At 41.3% G+C, this 14473-nt stretch overlaps 1 protein-coding gene across 9 annotated transcripts in view; it reads left to right on the forward strand.

Annotated features, from left to right (window-relative positions):
- The window catches only part of LOC146974556 (neurexin-2-like), a 112303-nt gene that overhangs the window by 51729 nt on the left and 46101 nt on the right, over window positions 1–14473 (forward strand). For all 9 annotated transcript variants that reach the window (XM_085798047.1, XM_085798050.1, XM_085798049.1 and 6 more), the window contains 5 exons: window positions 3831–3950; window positions 4073–4454; window positions 5502–5692; window positions 6358–6531; window positions 7643–7762. In XM_085798047.1, coding sequence (XP_085654173.1) covers window positions 3831–3950; window positions 4073–4454; window positions 5502–5692; window positions 6358–6531; window positions 7643–7762 — 987 coding nt within the window. The remainder of the gene's footprint in view (window positions 1–3830; window positions 3951–4072; window positions 4455–5501; window positions 5693–6357; window positions 6532–7642; window positions 7763–14473) is intronic.

The raw sequence follows: 14473 nt of genomic DNA on the forward strand, positions 1-14473 counted from the left end.
ATTCCCGCTATTTAAGGCATCCTAGAGCAGACTAGAATATGAAATGCCAATTGGATAAATTGTATGAATGTATAAAATGTCTCAAATCCCCTGAAAGGAGTTCATCCAAACACTCTGACTGGTAACTCTTAAACTCCTCTGAAGTGGAGTGGTACTTTACATTGTGGTGTGATGATGTTGGAAGTTATGATGTAGATTATTGCTCTCGCCTGATAGTGAGAGACAGGCAATTTAAGTTTGGGTCAGAGTAGAGTGAGAAATAGATAAACGCTGTTCGCCAGTGGAGAGGTGAACGTCTCTCTGATACTGATCATCCAATACAGAGGAGGCTTATGAATGCTCCTAAGCGTTATCACTGCAGTCGAGTGCTGCCTGAAAGCTCATTTCAACCCCTCACGTATGAATTATTCCTGGCTCCTGTAAAATAAATCATCAAACAGTTAATTTTCCATTTTTCAGTGATTTAGAAAGATGCCTGAACATTAGTCATTACATAGTATTTATAATAACCTGACATGAAGGGAACCATGGCAACATCAGTTTATGTACTGTACTTTCAAACACATTTTGATATTACGCATGCATAATAGAAAAATCAATACCTCAGTCCGTTATGTCATTTTGTCTCATGTTAATCTATTGATCGGAGCGCCAGATATAAAGGCTGCAGAGTAAAAAGGGACAGTTTAACTGTCACAACTGATTCACGACACACGTTTGAGCCTAAGCAACGGTTCATTTTACTTGGAGGGGGGAGGTGGAGGGCAGTGGCACAACGGTACAGTGGGTTGTCCACCGAGTGCAAAGTTGGTGGTTTTATCTCTTCCTGGGCAAACGCTAAGGTGAAACAACTGCTTCACTTGACTAAAATGAAATAAGTAAACTGAAAATGCAGTGTAAATTAATAGATGACAATGTTTTAATGAAGGTGAGTAGCATGTGTGTGTTTGTGTGCGTGTGTGTGTGGACAATACCGTCTCTGTAAACCAGAATATCCCAACAGCAGGAGAGCAAGAGCAGCTATTTTTAGAAGGTCCATTTAAAAGTAAAATATGCAGATACATCATGATGCAGATCACAAGAGGGAAATATACTGAACATCGATTATTAAAGAAAGCCTGTACTCTTATGTTCTATAGGTACTCAGATATCTGCTCAACACGTTGCCTTGTCTGCCACTAGATGGCATTGTACCATCATGCACAGTTCCCAGAAAGCTGTATACAGTCGTGTCTGTGTCAAAATTAATCATCCTCCCGATCAATTATATTATATATGTATGCTACACCAGTGACCTCTGAAGAGCTTTGTGCTGCAGATGTGATGATGAATGGCTTCTAAATAGATTTTGCGCTTGATAATAGAAAATGGAGCCAAATTTTAAATTGCACAATTATCTGCCTAAATGATTTAGGCAACCACAGTTCAGTGGATGCCATCAGTGGGGAGAATCGCAGTCCGCACCACAGACTGATTGTGAATTTTAGGATTAGCCAGAAAAACCCGATAATGAGACCGAGAATTGAGATTTCTTAGGTGAGGCGTTCATGTGAGTGTAGCTGTTTTCTGAAGGAATCAAAGAGACAGCCCGTCTGCAGCAGCTGCTTGGAAGCTGTCCACAACTGGATCCACTGTGGGAGGGTAATAGCTAGTAAGAACAAATGTTGCTGCAGTGCTCTTGAGTAATTCTCTCCGATGGGGGAATAATGCTACACTGCACACTTTTGAAATGAGGCATTTGTTCTGCAAAATTACAGAATTACCATAACATGCTTTGATTAATGCGCACATCCTGCATTCAAAAGCCTCAGCTCACCCATAATGCTGACCTGTATAACCGCACCGTGCCTTTGAAGTTATCCTTGTTTGAAAATATTAATCGAATTCAATTTTAACTGAGGATCAAACTGGAGAAAATAGACTCTTTACATGTGCGCCTCGCTCTCGAGCCTCTGGAAGCTGAGCCCGTGAAGCAAAGGTACTTAGGATGGAGCACACATTTCAAAGGGTTTACAGTCAGATGTCTGTGTGAATACATATTATATTCCACCATTTTACCAGCCTCTGCAGTGTTAGAGATAGAGCACAATGTAGTGTCATGTTTACCTCGGGTGCTTTATTTGTATTTACTCTCCTGAGAATAATACTAATTATACTATGTCTGCTACAGCTGTTAGATTCTACAAATAACTATTAAGCGTCTCGATTAAAGGAATGCAGCCTGCGCTGTTACTGTAGGACATTGTTTTATAATGATTCAAATCAGTGCAGCTGTTATCAGCTATCTGTCATTTTTAATTCCACACATTCTTCCTACATTACCCACAATGCTTTGTGAGAGCTGGTGGTGAATTTACTGTAGAGACATACTACTAGCAGCTAGCGTCGCCTGGAGCCACCGTCTACAGAGGTTCAGTGGCTTACTTCTTTCTAATGCCACACCCGCTGAGTTTCTCTTTTCATTTCAAGACTCGTAGTCTTCACCCCCAGCTGAGGCCGACTCAAGTGACATCACTCGAAGCAATTTACCAAATTCTGCTGCTCAGCTCCCACAGGAGTCGCAAAAAAGCCTTGAAACAACTTTGTTTTGTTTTTGTTTTTTTCCACATATGCGGTAGTGTAGCTCCACAAGACCTGTAAACAGAGTTTGATGTGTAAAATTGCTGGAATTCCCTTTTAATGAGTATACGAGTATCAAAGAGATACATGTTTATATATAATTCATACAACAAAAACAAGAACATCCCTCACTTTCCTCACAAGAGCTCTCACAGCTTTTCTACATCAGTGGGTTATTATAAAGTTTGGGTTTAGTCCATGACATGAGGCAGTGGTGAGGTTCCTCCCTACAGATAAGATGAACTGCAGCATCCCAACATCTCCTGTTTCATTAGAGTAAACCTTGTCCACGCCTCTTTTTCTGATGGACATTTACAAGGCAAACACTTCTTTTTTTTTTTCTGGACATTATACCAGCGAGTGGCTTGTTTTCCATTATCCAAGTAAATCCATCAGATACAGAGGGAGCAGGATTTGATGGGATTGATCTGTCTGGCGCGCACAGTCAATATTCAGCAGGTGGATGGTGGTATCATGCGGTGCTCAGAAAAGACACTTGATATGCAGACCTGGACAAAGTCTCCAGTCGCAGTATTATTTCCCCGAGGATGAAACAGTGATGTGCTCGGAAACCCGTTGATGTTTTCCATTTATTGCCCTCTGTACGTCCCCTGTAATTCTCCTGCACCCTGAGCTCAATTAGACAGACAAACCCCTAAAGGCGCAGTCAGCTTAGGCATGGCCAATTAGTTTCCCAAGCGATGTCAGAACTCCTTTGAACTGCCGTGTCGGCCTGTTGCATAGGCACTGATTCAGGATGACGGTGCTGCAGTGGCAAGCTTCTGCACTGTGACCTATTTTGAAACCAGCGAAAAGGCAGAGGGATAGTGAAGAAATGCTGAAACTTAAAGCTGTGTGTTTGAGCCAAGCCTTTAGATAATACCTAACATAATTCCCAGGCAGACATCAATCAAACGCCACTATAAAGAGCAGTGTGCATCATGCTATCTCAGTAGAGAATTCATTTTACATAGTCAGTCTCTCAGAACAGGAGCTCCTATTGTCACTTATTTCTCTCATTTCTCCTTTTAGCAAATGCAAATGATCAGCAGCAGGTAAACGTTGAGGGCCGTATGTGTGTGAGTGAGTCTGAAAGGGAATTAGCGTATGCACCCTGAGGAGAGAGTGCTTCTCATGTTGAGAGCCTCGTGTGGAAAAAGTGTACCGAGCTGATTTGGTGTGATTATCACTTGATGCGTTTCTCCTCTTAGGCAAGGGACCAGAGATACTCCTGGTAGGCGAGAAGCTGAATGACAATGAGTGGCACACGGTGAAGGTGGTGCGACGGGGGAAGAACCTGCAGCTCTCTGTGGACAATGTGACTGTGGAAGGTACATGAGGACTGAAGGAGCTGCAGTGTCACAGCCACAGATATTCTGAGATATTTGCATTTCAAACTGCATTGCTGTTTCTTTTTTTTCCTTTTTTTTGTTTGTGTTTTTTTGCTCTACAGGCCACATGACGGGCGCCCACACCCGGCTGGAATTCAACAACATTGAGACAGGGATCATGACGGAGCGACGTTTCATCTCCGTGATGCCCTCCAACTTCATCGGCCACTTGCAAGCTCTCTCCTTCAATGGGATGCTGTATCTAGACCAGTGCAAGAATGGAGACATCTCCTACTGCGAGCTGAATGCTCGGTTTGGCATGAGGCACATCGTGGCCAATCCTGTAACTTTTATAACTCAAGCCAGCTACTTGGCCTTCTCTACTTTACAGGCCTACGCCTCCATGCACCTTTTCTTCCAGTTCAAGACCACCAGTCCCGACGGCCTGATACTTTACAACTCAGGGGATGGTAGTGACTTCATCGTAGTGGAGCTGGTGAAAGGGTAAGTGCTTGGGTGTTTATATAATGCATTCGGGCCTGAGCTGTGGGAAGATAGCAGGGGGTCTTTGGAAGAAGAACAACTTGTTCAGTCTACAGCCAGTGCAAAGAATATTTCTGTTGTGAATCTCAGACCATGTGAATAGGAGCGTTTGTTATCTTTTGGCCCAAAATCACCTTATCATAATTCACATCTTAAATCCATCAGGCTGCAGCGCCGAGGAGAGACACAAATAGCTTTAAAAACATTTGCTCATCATGACTTATTTTTGTTAAAGGGAGAAACACAGTGAGTGGAAGTAGAGTGCAAAAACAATAGCTGCTGTTACCAGTGAACAAGTGTCATTCTCATGCTCAGACCTGCTCAAGCACATTTAGCAACTTGACTCAGTCACAAATGTTTTATTCATGTAAAAACACATTTTTTTTACAGAGAGAATTGCAGAAAAAATTTGTCAAAACAGAGCAAGCAAAGCAAGAATTGCAGCGCCCCACTGTCAAACCGTGCACAGGCTTTCTCCCAGTAATTAGGCAGCAGCAGCAGCAGCAGCAGCATGCCTTGTTCAGCTCCGCAGCCTGCAGCAGAAGCTCTCACAGACAACACAGACACAAAAAAATGGCTTCCAACACTCCTGTCAAAGTTTTCTGGCTGCTCAGTTTTATCTGTGAAGTGAAGCAGCTTTGTCATGGATGCTGCTTAACTTTGATTCAGAGAAGATTTAGTTTTTGACAGTGCACTCTGAGATTTAATATCATGATGCTACGCCTAAGGCCTAGCTGTGGGTATTTACTTTGATTCACTGTTTATTTATTTGAACAACAACAAAGCACTTAAAAAACTCTGCCTTTGGTAAAGAACAGTTCACAACTGTCACCAGAATCAGGTGAAAGATCATGTAAACACGTAACAACACATCTACTCGTGATTTTTTTGAGTTTTTTTTTTTATAAATCTGAAGCTTGAAAATGTCTCGTGTGTAAAAAACAAACAAACAAAAAAACCAAGATAAGACAAAGTGAGTGTGTGCATCTGCATTGTCCTGTCCTGTAGGTACATTCACTATGTTTTTGACCTGGGAAACGGGCCGTCGCTCATGAAGGGAAACTCTGACAAACCGCTCAACGACAACCTGTGGCACAACGTGGTGATCTCCCGTGACAACAACAACATGCACATCCTCAAGATCGATGCACGCACCGTCACCCAACACACCAATGGAGCCCGCAACCTGGATTTAAAAGGTAACTGGTAACAGATTACAATTACATTTATTTTGTAATTGAACTTTATAATTATAATGAAGAGTACATCAGATTAGAAACATCCTGCAGTCTGCTACAACACCATCACCAAGTCCAACTACAGTGCTACAGTTCCCAACAATGGTCAAGTGAAACTCCACTTAACGATAGTTCTTTCATGAACACACCCACAAGTACTTTGGTAAACAGCCCCGTAGAGGTTAAATACTTGTGTCTTTCTCCACTGTTTTGTCAGATTAGTGAGGACTAGTCAGACCGATGCGTTACGAACTGATGAAGCCCCTTGGATAAGAGGCGAAACATCTTCCTAGACAAATACAAGTCCAGTTGCCTTCGATTCAATTGTTGCCCAGACATAACAATGAAAATATCCACAGACATACAGTATAATTAAAATAACACAATCTATGAAATAAAAGGCAGAACAGTTGCATTAATTTGTACAATTGTATCTAATAAAGTGGCTACTCAGGGATTATTCTTGGATTTTCACAATACTCGCATACACCTTCAGTTTAGTCACTTGCTAATTTCTATCTTTTCCTGTGAGCATTAGCTGCATATTCAGTCTGTGTTTTAGGGCATGCACCAACGTAGTTTTGCCAAAGAGATCCTTCTTCTGAACCGACTCCTGTTCCTTACAGGGGAGCTGTACATTGGTGGTCTTGGGAAAAGCATGTACGGCAGCCTGCCCAGATTAATAGCATCCCGGGAAGGATACAAGGGCTGTCTAGCATCTATGGACTTGAATGGAAGACTCCCTGAACTGCTGGCAGACGCCCTCTACAAGGTGGGGGAGGTGGAGCGAGGCTGCGGAGGTGAGGGAGCATGAATCACTCTGTGTATCATCCCTACAGTCAGATTTCCTCATGACAGGTTGGAGATAAATCAGAGTCTAAAACAACTGACTCTCTCAACACCACATTTGTCAGGCTAACAGGTTGGTCAGATACTCCATTGTGACCGGCTTAGCAAACACAGTTTCAGGTTTCACTAGTTCTGATTACACACACTAACAATTAGTACTAATATCACTGCAGTCAAGAAATCCAGCTGCTTTTGTCAAGCTCTAATCAAACAAGAAAGCTCTCGGTGGAGCATGGCGTTCTGTCGAGGCTTAATCATCTCCCCAGGTAGCCATTACCTTAACAGGAAACATTGCACTGATTATGGCAGAATTGTTACATAAGTGAACCCACATTTTTTGCCTGAGGGTGACACTTTGGTAAAGGTCATGGAGTCTCAGAAATCAAAAGGCGTCTTCCCCTTTGTAACATGAGTGAGCAAATTTGCTTTTACGGCGGCACGACGAATCGGTGAGGAGATTTGATGGTTAGTGATTGTGGCTCCAGAGTGGCATCTCCAGCATGAACTGGAAATTCATAATGACTGTGATTGTTTTTTTTTAAAGACCATTTATTTATTTAACCTTTATTCTAGCAGGCAAGACTTAAAGGGATAGTAGCATTTTTTTGAAGTGGGGTTGTATGATCTACAAATAGCCCCTAAGTACTTTAATTGCAGTAGAAGACTCTCTGCACTCCTCCCGTTAGCAACGCCAGCCCATAGCCCTGCCCAGAGATTTACAACATACAGTGTTGTGAACAGACCCAAAGAAACTTTTCGCAGCCTAAAAGAGGTTTTACCTGTAAAAATAATGGGCTGGTGTTGCTAACGGGAGGAGTGCAGAGAGTCTTCTACTGCAATTAAAGTACTTCGGGGCTATTTGTAGATCATACAACCCCACTTAAAAAAAATACTACTATCCCTTTAACAATAAGCTTAATCTGAAAGGTTTATTTTGAGACTAAAATGTATTATAGTTATAAGATACAATTGTAGTAGTAATAATCATAATATAGTGGTGAAGATGAATAATTATGGCACGGAGAGAAGGCAGCTGATAAATCTGCTGTCACCGCCCTGCAGGTCCCAGCACCACCTGCACAGAGGACTCCTGCCACCACCAGGGTGTGTGTCTGCAGCTGTGGGAGGGTTTCTCCTGTGACTGCACCATGACCACCTATGGGGGGCCATTCTGCAGTGACCGTAAGTACAGATGTTTTACTCCTGAGTGGGTGCAACTGTGGGGGGTTTTTTCAATCAAAAACTAGATAAAATAGCGATAATGATCAGACCCCAACACTGAATAAATAATCACCAGTTTAAAAAAAAATAATAATAAAATGTCAATTGCCTTTAGAAAAAACAATTGGAGAGACACACTGTTGGTTTTAAGGTTGTAACAATGCATTGTGACAGATGTCTTCACAGATTAGATTAAAGTGTGGCCTTTCAGAGCCACTAACAGTGGGCGTCAGGGCGGCCTGGTGTTAACTGGTTGGCCAGTCTGTCACGACTGTTGAGGAAAACACTGTAACCAAAACTTGAGCTGTTCAGGAGATACTGTAAGACAAAAGGTTTGGCTTTATTTTAGACTCTTTAACTCATTCTTGGCTTATGGAGCCTTAAAGTTAATAATGATAATAATAATGAAATATCTACCTGTGTTCTCGCTTGTCAGTAAAAAAAAAAAAAAATAGATGTTTGTCCTCTTGGATTGTTTCCTTTGAAGGATTTCAGAGCTCCAAAGAGGTAACAGTATGTGGTATTACACAAACAAAAGGAGAAAAACACAAAGACGGTTTTGTATATCTGAAATATTTTGTTTTCTTTCTCATTCCTTTAATCCTCTGTTGGCCTAAAGTGTTTGATTGCTTTTGCTTGAACAAGCCGCAAACCTTCAAGATCAATCTGCTGTCACGACTGCACAACCACACAAAAAGTGACATAACTGAGACACCATTCAGGGGAGACTTGATCTCCGCTGTGATTGATCGCTCGTCGTTTGCAAATGAATTGAAACCAGTTGCTGCCTCAAAGGTAGAAAATCAATCAATCTGAAGACTCTTAGGATAATAATCCAAATCATTCAATAGTGGCCACTGGATAAAGCTTTTAAAAGCTTTTAAAGTATTTCAAACATTACACAGTCCTTGGTGAAAATGAGGCTTTTCTTTGTCCAACAATAACTTACACAGCTTAAGTGAGACTGTTGCTCTCTGTTTTTTTTTCTTTCCTTTTACATGGTCTCACACTCACAAGGAAAAGTAATGTGACGGGAAACATGTCTCCATGTCGTGGTCTTACACTCTCAACCACCAACATTAACTATTTAACAGATGCATTTGAGTACATGTTTGTTAACTGTATTCCTCGCTGAAGGAAGGGGGGTTCACACTAATTGCACATGACACTTTGATAGCTCCACTTTTGAAAAACCTCTTGTCTGACTGCTTATAAAGAGGCCTCAGTGTCCAAAATAATAGAGCCAGACTTTTACCAGAAGCTTTTCATACTTATAATGGCAAGAGATTAAGCTCATTGGTCCGGTGGTCATGGCAAGTTAAGCTTCATTTGCTGCAGAATCGTTTAGAATAACTGCATTAATTGTGTCTTAGTGGTAATCATTATCGAAACGTGCTGTTCTGTGGTATTGCTTTAAAAGAGGAAAGGAACATTACACACAGACACGTTACTGTGATAACCACAGTGACAGAGCCAAATTTACAGGAAGTGGATATGCTGTACAACAGCAGAGCCATTTCCAACACCGTTGACGACTCCTGGAGAAGCTAAGGCACTAAATAATGTACCTGCTGGAGCAGATGCACAGCACAGTCATCTGCTTGGCCTCATCAACAACCTGCTCTCCTCCTCCATCTGCTTGCGTTTCATTGTTACAGGCCTAACCTGCAGCCAAATCAGCTTTCTGCTCTAATTTATCGATTCAACGTGCAAATCAATAGTTTGTCCTCAATACTGTACATCCTGCCCTTGTCAAGGCTGTCGTGCTGCTGTCTGCGTGACCGAGAGGGCAACATGGCGGATGGACAGCAGAGCTGCCTGAGCTCACACCTCTTGTCTTTCTCCGCTCTGTTAAAACCTTTAGAGCTGCACCTCAGATAGGAACTAATACAGTTCAGTCTGTGAAAAATAACTCAGCGATTGGATCATCATAGAAAGTAATAGTTTGTCAAGGCAAGTAGAGTAAAGGGCTCTTCTTTCTCAGCATTTTCCTATGACTGCGTGACTTCACTCTATTGACCTTTTTTCTTTTTACTAACAATTATCGATACTATGTACTGTACTGTGAAAGCAAAATAAATATAAAAAAACATGTTCACCTTAATTTAATTTATAAAGATTCCCACTGAGACAGATTACATGGTGATTTCCAGTTGATCAACATTCAGTCATACACTCAAAGGCCACTTCGTATTTACAGTTCCCAGCATTTTGTGAAAACCATCTTGATATTTCCCTTTGGATTTTTATATTTTGTGTAACTGTAGACAGACTCATGCACATCACATCATCTTAGAGAGAATTTCAAATGGCTGCCTGAGGCTAAACCTTCACAACACAAGTGATTCAGACGTAAATGCATTTACAGCAGTGTTTGTTAGTAGAGATGGAGGCGATATCTGACTTTCTGAAGGATATTGAATACAGACCTTGTCAATTTTAAGTGACATACTGTATGAACACAGTTCCGTCAATATGTTTATGCCTTGTAGATCCCAACTTTTTGCAGTTTTCTTACTGCAAACAGTAAATATTTTAAATCTTTGATTTTTATATCCCTAAAATTTCCATGCACAGTCTCTATTTCCTCCTGACATGTTTTTCTTTCTGCGAAAGAGACACAGACTTTCACATCAGGGGCCTGAGGCACAACCTGAGAACAGATCTCAAAGTCCAGTTGGTTTGATTATTGAACACTTCGCACTGCACAGTTCATTGATCCACATACAAAGCCACATGAAAAGCTGATCTCAAGTACAGTTTGCCAGTTGCGATTATTACTGACTTCTTCTTTGCATTTCCTGGAAGTACATTAGCCAACGGGGTGCGTACTGCCACCCGCTGTATCAGAGAGTGCACAAATACAGTGCTACTCGACTCTGGAACAAAAGCAGAGCAGCGGGGCGGTGGAGAGGGGCGGTACCGGGTGACTGGACCTTATGTGAAAACGCCCTCAGATTATGGGCTTAAAAACAGCATGAACTCCACCTGTGCAGTTACAGCAGGAACTCAGAGGAAGTACTCCAGCATTTGCAAGATTATTATTGAGCAATTGAGGGCAAATATTTCATTATCAGGAAAAATACAAGTCATTGCAGCATTTTGAGTTTTCAGATAGAGACTCTCAATCACGGTAAATGGCATGGCTGCCCAGTATCAAAGGTCAAACCAATGCATCAGTCCAACGCAGAGGAAATAACAGGTCTCATGCTTCATATTGAGCCATCACCCAAGTCATTATGTAAAGCAGATGGAAAATTTCACAATAATGTGAAAACACAAACAAATATCCAGGCAGGACAAGGGTTTTATAACCATCAGTATTCACTATAAAGCCTGTCTCATCCTTGCCACAATTCGCTGCTTTGTTTATCTCGCCAGCGTAAGAGCCTCGAAAATAATCCACCCCTCCCACCTTAGTTTTCTTTCACATCTGTGTAACACTCAAGAAGGTGCATCCCCACGGAGAACAGCATTGAAACGGAAAACAGCATTAAAAAGAAAGAAGGAGGGTTTTTTTCCGTTTTTTCTTTTAAACTAAGATTCACCTGTCAGACGATCGTCCAGAATTATATCATGCTAAAGAACAAAGCAGAAAAACCTAATGCTACTCAGCTGGTTTGTGCTTCATTACATCTATATTCATATAGAGAAAGCAATTTAACAACTATGCCATACAGACATCTGTGCTAATTTCCTCTAGGTCATCGTTTCATCACTAAAGTCACCAACATATATAATGATGTTCATTTTCAGCGCTTCTTCTAGTAAACATATGGAGAGTGTAATTACTGGTTAACCTCTGCAGTTATAGATGATTGTTTTGGCATATTCATTACCAGCCTTTGTGTGTGTGTGTGTGTGTGTGTGTGTGTGTATGTATGTGCTTGCAAATGTGCATAATAGTGTATCTATTCATGCATATACTTTTTGAATGAGTCCCAATCTGCTCCCACCAACTCAAATGCAGAATTATTATTTCACTTAAATGCCATTGGCTGGGACATTTAAAAAAAAAACAGCTATTGTATGTAATATTTAATTTCCCATGATGTTAAAAGGCGCAAAGGGCAACCAGTGACTTTAGCCAAATGGAAACTGTTCTTCCGTCTTCTCCTCTAATCATGACATGTGCTGTGTCCTCCCACGCCCATCGCAACCAAGTGAGCCCACATTCAATATGCACCCCACACATTTGATAAACACATGACGTTCCACCTGACACGGCTTTACGTAACCGCCGCGCCAGCACCCGTCAGCTATCCGCAGAGTGGAACCCACCTTCACTATTCATTTGTAAGTCTACATTTCCTTTGAATTGTTTAATTCCCATGGAAGAAAGGCAGACTTGAGCCTGTAGCCTCCAGGCACGCATGCAAGGTACAGTAACGTGGCACAGACAGCAGCTGTCTTCCTTTTCTATTTCATGTGCCAGTTAGCAAGCACAGCATCTAGCCTTAATTTTATTTGTGTCAGAGCTATAATGGTTTTCCATTTCCTCAAAAGAGCTGACTGAGGTTTGAATTATCCTGCAGAAGTTGTAATTATCAAAGGATTCTCACTGTGGGACATAAGACAGGGTTTCTGTGAATCTGTGTAGAGAGTATGTTAGCTGAGAGAAACTGTCATTCAGGTCTCTACACTTTATTACTATTTTTTTGTTGACAATTTAAAACGTGTGGTTACAGTGAGTGAAAATGAGCATGCACTGCATTGAAACCTACTGTAAAGTATGACAAAAGTAATATGAGGGGTGTAAGTGCTCCATCCAATCCCATTTTGGCTTTGACCTTCATGTCAGGTGGAGTCATTCATGATTAGGAGTGTGTCCCAAAGGCCACAAGGATAATCCAGGATAGAGGTTCAGGCTTAATCTCGTGCCCCGGGACCGAGGCTCAAGAAAACATATTGCTGCTCATAACATGGTGACCTACCCGAAATAGACTTGGGAGACACTTGTGAGTCTGAGCCATATAGAGTAAATGGTCTGGACTGGAGAAGCTGGGATCAGACAGATGTGTATTAAAGAGCCTTTGCATATTGAACCATTTGTAATAAAGCCGATAATAACTATATGATAGTGATATAACCCTCTGTCATATTTGGTATATCAATATAAGTATTTTTTAAATTGCGTTTGTATAATTATATTTGCTAAAAAATGTAACTCCTCCTGTGGATTCTCACAGAGAGGCAGTTGTAAAAAATAAATAATTAATGACATTTAAGTTACGCACAGTTGTAATGATAAGAGAGGAGAAGTTAGAGGAGTTTAGAAAATACATTACTGCTACAATATAGCCAGTTATAAACCATTTGTTGCATATTTAAATACTTATTTTAAATGATACATGGCAGGACTTGTAATAAAATGATACAGTGTGGCAATATGGCACCAAAAAACCAACATTGCTCTCTTTGTGTGAGACTCAATTTATTCAACAGACTGTAGTTTAAACTAACACAGCTCATATGCTTGTTGTGTCACACACCTTCATTTATTCGTAGTTTTAAAACTGACTCTGCAGACTTGCTGTTAACAGAAAAAATGATAAATAAAGGGATATATTCCACATTTTTGAAGAATTTCTGATAATTGATGTGATCAACGGTGCAATGTGTACGTTTTCTTTGGCACCCAGTGTAGCTTGGGTGGGTGGCGGTGGTGGTGACGGTGATGGTCACTTGCCAAGAGCTTCAGCGATTGTTGCATTTGCAAGACAAGAAGTTAGTATACACTCATCCATCCAATAATTGACGTTGGTGTTGCTTTTCACCACTGGGGACTCGTTTTGTTGAGTGAAGACTGGAAGACACTTATATAAGGCACCTTTAAGAGATATTACATTTACTGAGCCTTATGAATGATCATCTAAATAAACACACTGAACAAAAATATAAACGCAACACTTTTGTTTTTGCTCCCATTTTTTATGAGCTGAACTCAAAGATCTAAAACTTTTTCTATGTACACAAAAGGTCTGTTTCTCTTAAATATTCTTCATGAACCTGGCTAAATCTGTGTTAGTGAGCACTTCTCCTTTCCCGAGATAATCCATCCACCTCACAGGTGTGGCATATCAAGATGCTCATTAGACAGCATGAATATTGCACAGGTGTTCCTTAGAAAACCAGTCGGTATCTGGTGTGACCACCATTTGCCTCACGCAGTGCAACACATCTCCTTCACATAGAGTTGATCAGGTTGTTGATTGAGGCCTGTGGAGTGTTGGTCCACTCCTCTTCAATGGCTGTGTGAAGTTGCTGGATATTGGCAGGAACTGGAACACGTCGTATACGCTGATCCAGAGCATCCCAAACACGCTTAATGGGTGACATGTCCGGTGAGTATGTTGGCCATGCAAGAACTGGGATGTTTTCAGCTTCCAGGAATTGTTTACAGATCCTTGCAACGTGGGGCCGTGCATTATCATGCTGCAACATGAGGTGATGGTCGTGGATGAATCTGGCACAACAATGGGCCTCAGGATCTCGCCACGGTATCTCATTCAAAGTGCCATCAATAGACCTTTTCAGAGAGTATAAACAAAGACAGGTGTGGCTCATTAGAAAACGCTCTGGTACACTAAATGGAATGGAGCCTTAATTAGTATCCTTGGTAACACCTGTATTTGTTTATACTCTCTGAAAAGGTCTATAAAACGCACCTGT

Source organism: Trachurus japonicus, chromosome 14, assembly GCF_045865225.1.
Source record: "Trachurus japonicus isolate A0001 chromosome 14, Traja_1.0".
Taxonomy (NCBI): domain Eukaryota; kingdom Metazoa; phylum Chordata; class Actinopteri; order Carangiformes; family Carangidae; genus Trachurus; species Trachurus japonicus.